Source organism: Fistularia commersonii, chromosome 2, assembly GCF_037954325.1.
Source record: "Fistularia commersonii isolate RoL2024-O1a breed Wild chromosome 2, RoL_Fcom_v1.0, whole genome shotgun sequence".
Taxonomy (NCBI): Eukaryota; Metazoa; Chordata; class Actinopteri; order Syngnathiformes; family Fistulariidae; genus Fistularia; species Fistularia commersonii.
The window spans coordinates 2,607,055-2,620,015 of record NC_141285.1 but is presented as its reverse complement, the minus strand read 5'-3'; the positions used below and the strand labels follow the sequence as shown (position 1 = coordinate 2,620,015).

Below are 12,961 nucleotides of genomic sequence, written 5' to 3'. Positions count from 1 at the left end.
TTTATAACGTCTTTTAGATCTCACTCACGTCTTTTTTCAGGGAACCACGTTGCCTGTGCTGATGAACAGGTGGGTGAGACACTTTCAGATGCCGACACGATCAGATTCCCCGGAGATTTCTGTAAAAAAAACAAAAAAAAAAACACATAACCGCTCGGCTCTGCGTTGCAGACTGGCGGCCCCGACGGCGCCGTCCAACCCTTTACCCCCGAAACCCAGCCCCCGGTAAGACCGTCACCGTGATATTTAATGTAAAAGCTAAACATTTGTTAAAAAAAAAAAAAAGCATTTTCACAGCCTTTTAACAACAGACATCTATTTTCAGGATGAATATAAGAAGATCTCCCATCCCTGTGAGTGATGACCAATAAACTTATTTTTTCTATTTCAAAAAATTCAAGGGAAAATATCAGTTTTCCTGTTTTTTTTGAGAATCCCCAGGTCCAGCAGCACGACTCTGACTGTGAATATGAAGTGTGTGATCCGGATGAAGGTGGGTATTAGCGTCGTTTGCCATCTAAAGGCTGACCGGGGGAATAATTAGACTATATGATGCATCGTTGTGCCAATTCTTGCAGCGTCCGGGGAGAAACCTCCTCGTCTCCTGCCCAAACCTTTGCCCAGAGAGTAAGAAACGCCTCATACTTTCCATTCATCAAATGAATGCATTTTTATGTAGAAAAAAAATATATTAATTATGAATTACTTTTCTCATATGGGATTCTGTGGTGGGTTTTATTCATTTAAAAATCCATTTATTTATTCATTTATTGCAGCTCTGGATGTGGAAAAGCTGAGCAGCAGCACTAATTTTGATTCATTGAAATAAAATCATAACATAATACTTGCAATTATCAGTTTTTAGGTTAAATGTTCACTAAAATAGAAATGATTTCTCTTCATCAATAATTACTGTTTTTCTCTGTTACTCTCTGCAGGAGGTCACCGCTGCCACCTTTAAGGCCGGTAAGTTGCCTCCGACATTATCTGACTTGTTTTTTTTCTTGATAACATGCACTCGTAAATGTAACTTTATGATTGCGATTGCAGAAGCCAAACGTCATGACAAGAGAATTTGAAAGTAAGTGCTGCAATTTATTCACAACAAATCTCGCAATTTTAAACCTCAAAAAGATGAAGTCGGCGGAGTTTCTACAACAAACTTGTGTCACTTTTTGAGTTCAAACTTAGCTTACCGGATAAGGATACCGGCTATCTTTCACATGTTTAATATTGAATTCACGCTTTTGTTGTTGACTCATGTCATGTGATAATGTGAATCATAATCATGTTACAAAAGTTTGCTCATCTTTTACCATAATAGGTTAAAAAAGGTCTGGAGACTCTTCCGGAGCATGATATATGAGTCATTGTTATGCAATAAAACAGTGAAGGAATCAGCTTAATGGATTGAAAAAATACCTAAAAATCATGAGCAACTTTTAAAAAATAAAAATGCAGTTTCTATATTGTATGCTATTTCTGTTTTAGTCAGTGTTTGCAACACGGCATAACACTATGTGACTCACAACTTACAGCATATGGGTGAAAATGCATCTTCCGGGTTTATGAATAGCATTTTTATTTATTATTAGAAATGTACTTGCTTTTGCATTGGACCCGACACCCTCATCAGCAAGACGTCGTCATCTAAAAAGAGAAAAGTTGACATGGAGTGAAGGGTTTTCCCACTTGTTGGGATGGACCACTTGTTATTTATTCGTTGAGGTTCATTAGGTCGGTGCGGATGCAGCAAGTTTCGGTGCCCCGGTGAAACTCACAAAGGCGAAAAATGCAATAAAAAGACAGAACTTGAGGCATAGTGTTGTTAAAATTGCACTTACTTTTTACAATTTACCTGTTCCCCTTTGCACTAAAACAAAGGAAAAATTTGGGACTTAGTGTTACTTCTAGGTAATTACGCTGATTTTACTGGTCTTTTTTGACATCGAAGCCATATGTGGCTCCGTTTGCCACCCCTGGGGTAGAAAAAGAGAGCGAGGGAGGGGAAAAAGGACAGAGATAGAAAGCTGACGGAATCCCATTTGTAGCAAAACCACAGTTCCAGACTTGCTACTTGTGTGGCACATTCCTGTTGTGACTCAACTCATTACTGTGGTGTCAAGACTATAGTGTTGCAATGTTATTTTAAGACCTACCTGCAACTTTTTTTTTTTTTTTTTTTTTTTCTGGAGCCATCAGCTCCGTCTTAACGCACCGCTTCCGACGACTTCTCCCGGCTCCTCGCCGAAAGGCCTGTGATGGATGGCGGTGTCAGCCGTCTAAATATAATGTCCGACTAGTTATGTGAAGGCACAGTCCTGCAAAAAAAAAAAAAATGCATAAATGCTTAAATTCATCATTCTTGATCCCTATTCTTTTTCTTACAACACCACTCATTACAATGAGAGACGTGGGCGTCAGCTTTAAACATAATACCTGCGTGCACGTATTAACTGTGACGGCAGACTTACAGAACCTATAATATCCTGCAGAGGTGTAAAGAGATACATGAATGGTGAATATATTCAAGTGGAAAGTCTAGCGTTCTTATTATTAGGAAACTTAAAACCAAGCCTGTTTATGTTGTTTATGCTCATTCTTATTTCTAAAAATCCTTTGCAAGCTATTCTAAAAAAACCTATCACGATCACTTTATTGAGAAGTAACAGGATGTTGGAATTTCCCCACAGGCAAATCACTACCTGTGATTCCCGCCCAGCAGAAAACTCCACCAAACTTCTTTTCGCTGGATCTGAAACACCCCGAGTAAGAAACACAAAACTGTACCGCATTGTGAAGGCTTCTACTATCTTATTCGGGTTTACAAAGAAGCTCAACGGTTACCTGACAGTTATTGTTCGTGTCCTCTTTTGCAGGGTTCCTCCGCCGCAGCAGACGTCGCCCAGTACGTAGTTTGCGGCCTAAACGGGCGATGTTGTATTTTGAAATCCAAAATCAGAGTGGTAACAATGCATTTGTCTCTTTGTGCAGGACACGCTGACAGGGGAAGTATTTCCATTGAAAACAGGCTAAAAGCTAAAGAAAAGGTCATTCTCCTATTGTGAAGAGGAATAAATATTACATGCGATACATCCGGTCGCGCTTCAATCGTCTCTTATTATTGAATTTCAGGACACGGACATGCATCGGAAACCCTGGTTCGCCAACACGTGCGACCGCAGGACCGCCGAAGACGTCCTCCTTTGCTTCGATAAAGTATAAATAAAGCCGCCGTCATCATCCCTCATTTATAATTTACCGCTGACAAGCGCCCCGCTTTGCGTCTTAAGGACGGGGCGTTCATGGTGAGGAAGAGCTCCACTCAAGACGTGCAGCAGCCGTACACGCTGGTGGTGTTTTACAAAGCCAGGGTTTACAACATCCCCGTCCGCTTCATACCCGCGACTCAGCAGTACGCACTCGGCAGGGAAAAGAAAGGAGAAGAGGTACGACGACGGTGTTATACGGAAAATATTTGTCAAAAATATTTATTCGCGGGAAAAGCGGGATGACAACGGGAATCCTCGATGTTGCGTGAGAAAAGGTAAATTAGTTTCCGACTTCCTCGTGCAGGAGGGGAGATTTACCGCTGCTTAGATAATGTGGGATGAAAACCTGTGTGAAATTCTCACCTGGAGCGCCGATATTTACATTCGCATCGATCTCCTCCCTTTGGTGGTCGGTGGAAAAGGGCTGAGGTTTGACTTGAGGAGTGGCAACAAGACTGAAAGAAATAAAGACAATCAAAACGGTGTTTGCAGACCTCCGATAAATTTGGGTTTTTTAGGGAGTCTTTCCAAGTTGCTGTGCATCTTCAATTTATGTAACTTATTTAGGATTCTACATAAGCACTGTCCAACTATCCTCAAAAAAAACAATCCATCAATAGCAGAGTCATAAATGGTTAATTCTGATCAAAGAGCAGAGGGGATAAATATTATTTTTAATGTAGTTGTGTCATTTGGATTTTCTACCAGTGGCAGGAACAGAGGGCCTCTATATCTTAAGTTAAATACAATGTGTTATTTTTCTCTGCTTGAAGTATAAAGTTATTGGACAACTCAAAATGTAATGTCACAGGTTCAAGAGTAAGATATTTTAAACACCACCTGTTTAACATGCAGAGGGAGGCTGTATACTGTATGCACTGTTGATAAACAGATAAATATCACAATGTTTGCAAACACCAAACAATGAAATGGCATTTAATGTCATTAAAAAAAAAATGACAAAAAAAATCAAAATAATTTGCAGTGATCACATACTGGGAATAAAGCATGTAGGAAAAAAAAATAAAATAAAATCCACCCTCTGCATTGTAAATGGCATGACAACTCATGGATCTATGTGGAGAAATATCACCAACATTCAGTCATTCTAATCAACTGCAAGATTAGGAAACATGCAATTGTTGGATTTGGAAAACATGTAGATAGTTGAATTTGCCAATGTTTGCATCCATTAGGTTATTAAAAAAAGAGTGGAGGTATTTCATCATTCTGCTGTTTACGAAATTGGACGCTTTTTTTCCATTTCGTTTTCTCCTTCGAGGAATTTTTCCCCCCCTAAATCAACTCCTGATTAAACATATGGCTTTTTTTTAATGTTTTCAGAAAAAAATTGAAAAAATAACATGGACGATTATTTTAAGAAGGCAAAAATATCTTTTAAAATTAGCTGTGAATGGCCTCCTTTTTTTCCAAGCAAATTTCCACAAATCCGTTGTATTGCAGCCGGAACGCAGAAAAAAAAAAAGCTTTCTCATCTAAATTTTCCTGTTTATTTCCATCTTAAAATAAATTTCCATTTTCTGAGTCGTTTAGGCATTTTGCCTCAGCGCTGCGCTAAAAAGATTCTCCCTTTCCTTTCAGTATTTCAACAGCGTCTCGCAAATCATTGAGAACCACCAGAGGGTCCCTCTGGTGCTGATCGACACCCTGAGTAACACCAAGGACACCGCCAAGTTGTGCTTCCCTGTCAAGCCCGAGATGATTCTCAGGCACGAAATCCATTAACTGGACCACGCGGGTCGCAATACGACGCCAGTCCTGTTTTAACCGCATGCTGGTCATGCGGTTAAAACAGCATCGACTCAAAAAACTACAACACGTGTTTTATTGAGATGTCAGTAAACAGTGTATTGAAACAAATGCAAGGAATGAGACAGCAATGTTTACAGCAATGGGGGGGGGGGGGTTAAAAGATGTGAGGTTGTATATTTTGAATAAATTGCTTTTTTTGTTCTTTTTTTTTTTTTTTTTGTCTTGGTGTAAATCTGCCAGTATCTTTCACTATCACAAAATGCCACCGGGAACTGACTTGTTTTTTTTTTTTTTCCCCCATTTATACTCCTGCAGATTTGTTGCATAATAAAAATTGCTAGGCACTTAGTGATAAAGGTCAAAGTTCATATCTTACAGTACCTGTAGCGGGACTATATACACACACACACACAATTATAAATCTCTTATCTAGATTGAAAATGTATACATATATTTACAGACAGACGCTGATGCGTGCACTGTTGAAACAGGGATTCACTCCTGTCCAATGGTCCTCGATTGACAAACGCGAACATGCACGCACACACAAACACACAGATGCACACGTGCACACACACACACCGCAGTTCCCCTGCTGTGAATACTGAGGGCTCATGGCTGCATAAGGAAATGTTTCACTGCGGGGCGCTGGTTGAGATTGTCATAGGCTTGGGCCTGATACTGTTGAGGTAACAGGAAATATAGATCCTCCTTTCATAGTGCAATTAAGGAACAACAAGATTATCAATTCAAGTTAAAAAAAAAAAAAAGTGTCTTCCAATCTAGCAGATTTCAACAAAAGATTTTTTCTCTTATTTCATTGACATTGCATAACACAGGTTTTGATTGTTTTGAATGAATTCCTCAATATATATAGACATATCTATATATATATATATATATATATTTAAACATAATTTGGGAGTTTACATAAAATTGTACAAATAGCCCCTAAAAGCAGAAATAAAAAGCATATAAAGTCTATAACTAACTGTCATAAATAAATGTAGAATAAACAGCTTATTGTCTTTTTTTTTTCTTCTTTTTCAGAACACAGTTTTGGTATATCTGAGTTACTTGAGGGTCTCCGTGCCTCATTCCAAAAACATAAATATGATAGCTACCACTGTATAGCCTACCCGTACTTTAACTGATCCACTGAACTCAGATGGTATGGCAAATTACAAAAAAAAAAAAAAAATACAGTGTTCTATAAAAGATTCCATACGACAGTGTACTTAAATCACCTTAAATAAAGCTATTTTGTAGACAACATACAAACAGTACAAAGACCTAAATTACCAACACCACATACATGTGGTTTTACAAAGAATTACTCGTCTACAAAGTTTGCATCAAACTACTCAGACCGGGAGAGAGAGAGAGAGAAACGAAAAGGTAAATGTTACCCTGAGAATGTGAACCCTCCAGGATGTGTCTTTTCTTTTACTTTGAAAAACAACCACTCATCATTAAGACTTGAAAAAAAAAAGACAAGACTAGAACTATTTCCATTATTGTTTTGTTGTATTTGTATTGCAAAGTCATCTTCCAGGCCATTATCCAGTGTGTGCGACAATTTCACAGCTCGGCCTTTTCCACTCCATCAGATGTCGCTGTCTGTGGACCATCCACGTCTCCTGGCTCGAAAAGGCCCTGCCGCAAAACCAGCAGCTGAATTTCTTTGCGGCGTCCAGACCGGGAGAAACGGCTCCGACCACCTCGTACTTCTTCCTGCTCAGCCGCCGGAGTTTCAGCTTTAAAATGAACCTTTCCTGCACCGCGTTTTCCGCGTGCCCGGCGAACGGGGTCGGCGAGTCTGCGGGACGGTCGGGCTGGCCGGCTGAGGCCGCGAGGGCGCTCAGAGTCCTGCGTGACAGAATGACCTTCTGCACTTCCCCGCCGTACCTGTTCACCACCTCCATGATCCTCGCCACCTCCGGGATGTCGGCATCCGGGTGGTTCAGAACCACGACGGGCTGGTCTCTCACTGGCCGCTTTATCAGCTGACGGGGATTTATGGCTACTAACTTCAGGGTCCTCTCCAGGGTCTTCGGGACTGGCTGCCAGTGGCGTTCAAAGACCGGCGAGGCTTCCTGATGGATGGCGTTCCCCACCGGCGAGTCGCCGCTGCTGAGGATCTCTGTCTGGTGGTCTGCAGGCACTTCTTCACCTCTTATCCTTTCATCACTCTGATCTCGCCCCTCGAAAGTCAGCCCGAGACTTAAATCTCCTGAGTTTGTGTCTCCTGAAAGATCAAATTTGAACATCTAAAATCATTGAAGAACCTGACAATGATAAGTTGATGCATACGACAACACTATTTTATTACATGTGAATGTTACTATGAGCGTTAAAATGACGCCTCTTAGTTTTGAAATCAAACTAACAAAACATGCGCATTCATTTATACGCTAATGAATAATACGGTAAAATGACTTGCATTATGATCAATGACAATAAGTTACTTTGCAAACAACTTTAACCCCTTTATCATGTCTATTGTCACTGTCTGTGACCTAGATCCATATTTCTGTGTCCTGTCTGTAATATATTCCCCAAGCGCGACGAAAGTTTAAACTCTTGTGAAACACACACACACCAGAAATATCTCACTTCAACGGAAATATATATTTACAAACACACGCAACGTACATTCATTCTATAGTGCTTAACCGCACCCAGGGTCACGACCTTTGGGGGAGAGGCGGGATACACCCCCATATTGGCTGCTTGTCAATCACAGAACCGCGCAAAAATGTATTCGTTTATTTTGTGCCGACGAGCTGATCTGTGACAGGGCGACTGCTTTTGATGTGTTTCACTTTACTAAGCTGGGCAACAAGGTGGGTAACATTATGCAGACAGAAGCGCAAACTGTAACTGCAACTCCACGTGACATTTTTGTCATGACATTTTTATTTTTCGCGATAATAACCAATGTTGAAATGATAAACCTACCCTGTGGCGTAAGAGCATGTTTGGACTGGTGCGCAGAGACTGTGTCACCGCAGTGAAGGGTCACGCCGTCACCGGGCGGCGTGCGGCAGTCCGGGACATTATTGAACGTCCGGAGCTCGTCGTCCTCTGCGGCACAGGTCCAACAGGGCCGCCCTCTATCATCCGATTCAGTCTGTGACTTTTCCGCCTCCTCCCCTTTCTCTTCTTGACTCTGCGGGTCTTCCGGCGTGCTTGCGCCGACGGGATCAGACTCTCCTGGCGTTGCGGCGACATGGCGAAGAAGTTCAGCCGCCGGCTTTGAATGTGCGAGCGCGGCGGTCGCGTCGTGCTGTTCAGGCTTGGAAGCTACGCTGGCGGTTTTCTGCTGCTCCTCTGTCGACGGCGGATTTGAACAAACCTGCGCCGCGTCCTCATTTGCCGGGGGAAGATTCGGTCCGTGCTCGTCATTCATCGGAGCAGCTCCTGACAGGGCCAAAGAGCTCTGCGACACCCACTGCTTCCCTTTCACAGGATTCTTCTTCAGCACTATCTTTAAGGCCAACGCCGCAGATCCTGCAATTTGTTTCTTATATCCGCTCTTTCTTTTCCGCCTTCCTTTCCTTCTCTTATTTTTTGTCAGGGATTTAGAGGCAGTCTGCTCTTGGCCTTCATTTATGACCATCAGCTCAGTGGCTATACCCCCAAAGGGATGTGCATTTTTAGGCTCTGCTAGTTTCTCATTATCCAAATGTGTCTTCAATTCGTGATTCTCTCGATTCTCCTGCATCCGAGTGCACTCAGGTGGGTCGTTCTGGGCAGACAGTTGGGCATCGTTATTTAGTTTTGGTTCGGGAAGCGGACGATTCGAATCGTCAATCAAATCTGACTCGCATCCGTTGTGGTCAAGTAAGCGATGAGCATCACCCGCGGTATTCTCCAGGGTTTCGTTCGCAGGCGACGCCATCATTTTCAGTCTCTTTGCATATGTAGCACCGTTCTGAGCCAGAGTTATTTTGTTCTTAAGGAGGACAGTGAGATCCGCGGAGTTGGACATGATGCCGTTTTCGGGCTTCGAATGAAGGTTTATGTCTTGGGGGACGTTAGACAGAACTGTTTTGAGAGCCTTGGTCCACTTCTGGTCACTACTGTCGCCTACAGATTTCATGAGGAACTCTTTCGTCTCCTCTAGTGTAGTCTGCGGGTCGGACAAATGGCAGTATTTATCCAGGAATTCCCTCCCTGGCAGAGAGAGGCAGTCGTCTGTCAGCCAGCACATTTCTCTAACTGCACTTCTTGTTAATCTGGGCTTCATTTTTGGGACCGGGTCATTTGGCTTCAATGCTATCGTATTTACCCCTTTCTTCTTCTGGTTGCCATTTTGGCTAACATGGTTAGCATTAATGTGCTTAACGAGCAACCGTTTTTGAGATGCCTCGTAGCCGCAGTGCTGACAGCGTAAAAACTGAGTGGTTGTTATTGCCCCAAACTGATTACTGTCCTTTGTGTGCAGCAATAAATCAAACTCATTTGCTCCTTCCAGCCCAAAATGATACAGACAAACATGCTCCAAAAATACGCCGACATCTGCTGTCGAGAATTTCTGACACTTCTCACATGAATATTTACCATTTTGGCAGTGGCACAAGGTGAGGTGTGCGCTGAATTCAGGCCACGTTCGTTTGACATTGTCATTGCAAATGCTACAGGACGAAAACGTGTCCTTGTGGCTTAAAAGATGAACCTGAAGGTAGGAAAACTCGTGCGTATTGAAAGTACACATATGACAAGGGAAAACTGGCGCGATCCCTCGGTGGCTTTCCTCAAAGTGTCTCACTAAGTCTTTGGGAACATAATCCAAGTTGTCCTTGCATTGCGAGCACGTGAACCTGAGTGTATTTCGGCTATCGCTTGTCCTGTGTTGCTGTTGCTGCTGCTGCTGCTGCTGTGCTTCCTGGGGGGGCTTCTTCGATGAAGGCCACGTTGTGCTTTGCTTACACTCCTCTGGTATTTTCTTTGGTCCATGCTGATCCTCACTTTGCATAGTTGGGGGGTGAATGGCGGTCTTCCTTGGGTGGAGCTGTTTGTGCCAGGCTCTCCTCCTCTTGGCAGCACGCCGTTTCGGATTTGTCGTGGAGGTAGCTGCACAAATATCCACAGAATCCATTGGTTTCTAAAAGTCAGAGAACAGGAGGGAATTCAACTTTTTATCAAAGCAAAAATAATAATAATAATAATAATAATAATAATAATCAAAAGGCAGAGTTTAGACTTGATCTTGATATGGGGAGGATAAAAAAAAAAAAAAAAAATCCAGCACTGGCAAACCAGCAGATGTTTATGCCCCATTTAAAATTACCCTTAGGCAAGTTTATGTACAATATAAGACGTGCCATTAACTCGATGAACAACCAATCGAGCAACACATTAGCTTGCCATATTAGCATCACATCAGCAAGACTTGAATTTAACACAGGAAACAGAAGAGGTTAATATCTGGCGCGGTGGACAGATAATTGCATTTTTGGCAGAAATGAAAATCAATTTGGGGAATTTTAAAAGTCTACACAGTAAAATGAACAATGTTACTTTAACCTTGGTGCAGATAAAGAAGGTGGAAGATTTTAAGTATTTCAGGTCAACAGTCAAGAGCAAAGGAAAGTGGAAAAGAGGTAAAGAAATGCATTCAAGCAGATGTGGAGAAAAGTGTGTGATCCTGGGGTGATGTGTGATTAAAAAGAGTATCGGCCAAAATTAAAGGAAAGGTGTACAAGACAGTGCTGGATGGTTTAGAGCAGGTGTGCCCAATACCTCGTTGGCAATCTACCGGTCGATCGCAAAGGTAGCGTGTGTATTAGCATGGCATTAAAACGTAGACGTCATCATCCTCCTATCATCCTCACTATGAAATTTGTCACTAGACTGACAGTCGGTCTGTCCAATCTGACCTTTTCCGACACAGGCGTCACTGCACGTGTGCACATAACTGCGCTAGCCTCCAATTTATATCTTCTAAACTTATGGAAATAAAAATGAGTGGGGGAGCTGGACCAAGTAAAAAGACTATAACATATCACTTACACACGGAATGGGAGGTGGACTTTTTTTTTTTTACTATGTCATTTTCAAAGTGCACTTGCCTCATCTGCCGGTCTGCCATTGCTACACCGAAAAAGGGAAATGTGGAGCGGCATTTTCAGACCGTTCATAAAAACTACAGCACTGCCTTCCCTCCGAAAACTGAACCAAGGAGGAGAAAGGTGAAGGAACTAAAACCCCCACCTGTCAGGACGGCGGTCATTTTTCTCACAGCTAACTTACACTATGACTCCATTCAAGTCATCAGAATTAGGTTTTTACCAAAAAAGTACTCTGTTGCAGTGTGCCATAGGGGTTCATGCAGTTATGCAAGATACACAAACATTTATTGTGTTAAGTATACTCAGTAGATTCAGCAGTTTTAGTGGAGGTAGATCATTTCCACATGGTCATTTCAAAAGTAGCTCACAAAGCAAATAAGTGTGCGCACTCCTGGTTTAGAGACAGTGGCATAGAGGAAAATACAGGATGCAGAGATGTTAAGGTTCTCTTTGGGAATGACGAGGACAGATAGGATCAGGAACGAATCTCACTGAGGGTCAGAACATGTTAGATGCTTTGGAGAGAAGATGCCAGACTGATGGTCTGGTCATGTACAGAGAAGGGATTGTGAATATATTGGTAGAAGGATGCTGAGGTTGGATCTGCCTGGCAGGAGTGAGAAGATTTATGGATGTAGTGAAAGAGGACATGAAGTTGGCGAGAGAGGAGGTTACAGAGAATAGGGTTAGGTGGAGGAGGTTAACTGGCTGTGGCGACCCCTGAAGGGGGTGCACGAAAGAAAAACAATACAACCTTAACATCATGACAACAACAACAATGTCAACTTTAACTTTAGCTTATACACGCTATGGATGCTCTCACAATGATAGCCACAACCTATATTACATCAAACATCTAAACAACTCTGGCATCCAGCTGGAATCCTGCAAGGGAATGAATACAGCACAACCTAAAATGACTTTTTTAAAGTTAAAAAAAAAAAAAAAACACAAATGAAAGCAGGTTATAGTATGATGACCAGGTTTAAGAAATTTAGTCTGTCTCTGCTTGACGTTTTTGGTTGCTAGTCCACCTGTTGCTGGCGACGGTTCAACATCCCTTGGCTCGGACATTTGTTTAACATGAAATTAAAAGAAAATAAACTCAATAATAACTCAAGGTTGTTTTCCCAGCGCCAGGTGTGGGATACGCTTTCCTTCCTTTCGCCGACGTTACGAACTTGAAACACAGGCTGAAAAACAACTCCTTTTGCTACGGTGGTCGGCTAATTCAAACACCCGCCGATACGACGAACAAGACGACTCATAAAAACTACAAATCCTTGACAAAACAATTTTTCACAGCGGGTTATTGGTTGGAGTCTGGCGGCCATTGTGTAGTTTTAATTTGACCACAATAAAGTGATGTGACCGCTTTAGCGAGCAACTAAAGTCTCAAGGATTGGGAAGTGACGATAAAACAAACAAACAAACAAACAAACTATCCTCGCTACGATAACATTCGCATGTATACCGTTTTAGCCGAGCGGAGGGGAATAAAAAACATGCTTTACAGTTGTGTTGCCGAGTTAACTGTTAAAACGTTATCAGAGATAACGTTTGAGTGATTTGAATTAACGTGACGCCGAAGAGCTTACGCACACACACACACACAGGCGAAATAACTTAATAAGAAAGCGTAGCGACAAAGTTACACCCAAGCCTTCCCTTAAAACTTGCATCGCGCTTTTACTGCACGTTTATATTCCGACCGGTGTAAATAAACTACAGAGGCGTAATTATTCGTGCAGTTGTCTCGGGTTTTTCTTTTTTTTTACCTTTTCTTTTGTGGAGAGCTTGACAGCTCATCGAGTGGCAGCCATGATGGTTTCATCCGGG

At 42.2% G+C, this 12,961-nt stretch overlaps 2 protein-coding genes across 8 annotated transcripts in view; one reads left to right on the top strand and one right to left on the bottom strand.

Annotated features, from left to right (window-relative positions):
- The window catches only part of blnk (B cell linker), a 24,645-nt gene extending 19,492 nt beyond the window's left edge, over positions 1–5,153 (top strand). For 2 of the 5 annotated variants that reach the window (XM_086164467.1, XM_086164493.1), the window contains 12 exons: positions 41–225; positions 326–353; positions 433–493; positions 579–627; positions 939–966; positions 1,051–1,081; positions 2,694–2,769; positions 2,880–2,908; positions 2,995–3,050; positions 3,136–3,219; positions 3,294–3,449; positions 4,875–5,153. In XM_086164467.1, coding sequence (XP_086020593.1) covers positions 41–225; positions 326–353; positions 433–493; positions 579–627; positions 939–966; positions 1,051–1,081; positions 2,694–2,769; positions 2,880–2,908; positions 2,995–3,050; positions 3,136–3,219; positions 3,294–3,449; positions 4,875–5,018 — 927 coding nt within the window. In that variant the 3' untranslated portion in view covers positions 5,019–5,153. The remainder of the gene's footprint in view (positions 1–40; positions 226–325; positions 354–432; positions 494–578; positions 628–938; positions 967–1,050; positions 1,082–2,693; positions 2,770–2,879; positions 2,909–2,994; positions 3,051–3,135; positions 3,220–3,293; positions 3,450–4,874) is intronic. The other 3 variants (XM_086164504.1, XM_086164484.1, XM_086164475.1) reach the window with 3 other exon arrangements.
- On the bottom strand, positions 2,196–12,961 carry znf518a (zinc finger protein 518A). 3 transcript variants are annotated; one of them, XM_086164454.1, is made up of 6 exons: positions 8,007–12,065; positions 6,954–7,293; positions 3,636–3,727; positions 2,848–2,924; positions 2,440–2,489; positions 2,196–2,321 (listed from the first exon to the last, which is right to left on the bottom strand). In XM_086164454.1, the coding sequence occupies exons 1-6, from the start codon at positions 10,147–10,149 to the stop codon at positions 2,300–2,302; spliced, it is 2,724 nt and encodes a 907-aa protein (XP_086020580.1). In that variant the 5' UTR covers positions 10,150–12,065; the 3' UTR covers positions 2,196–2,299. The 3 variants fall into 3 exon arrangements, with proteins under 3 accessions (XP_086020580.1, XP_086020570.1, XP_086020562.1); XM_086164444.1 differs by lacking the exons at positions 2,196–2,321; positions 2,440–2,489; positions 2,848–2,924; positions 3,636–3,727 and adding an exon at positions 12,901–12,961 and having other exon boundaries at positions 5,222–7,293; positions 8,007–10,155; XM_086164436.1 differs by lacking the exons at positions 2,196–2,321; positions 2,440–2,489; positions 2,848–2,924; positions 3,636–3,727 and having other exon boundaries at positions 5,222–7,293.

Excerpts from the sequence above, each read along its gene's own strand:
- znf518a (XM_086164444.1), bottom strand. The coding sequence starts at position 10,149 with ATGGATTCTGTGGATATTTGTGCAGCTACCTCCACGACAAATCCGAAA. Across the intron at positions 7,294-8,006 it reads ACATGCTCTTACGCCACAGG|GAGACACAAACTCAGGAGAT; the intron begins GTAGGTTTATCA and ends TTGATCTTTCAG.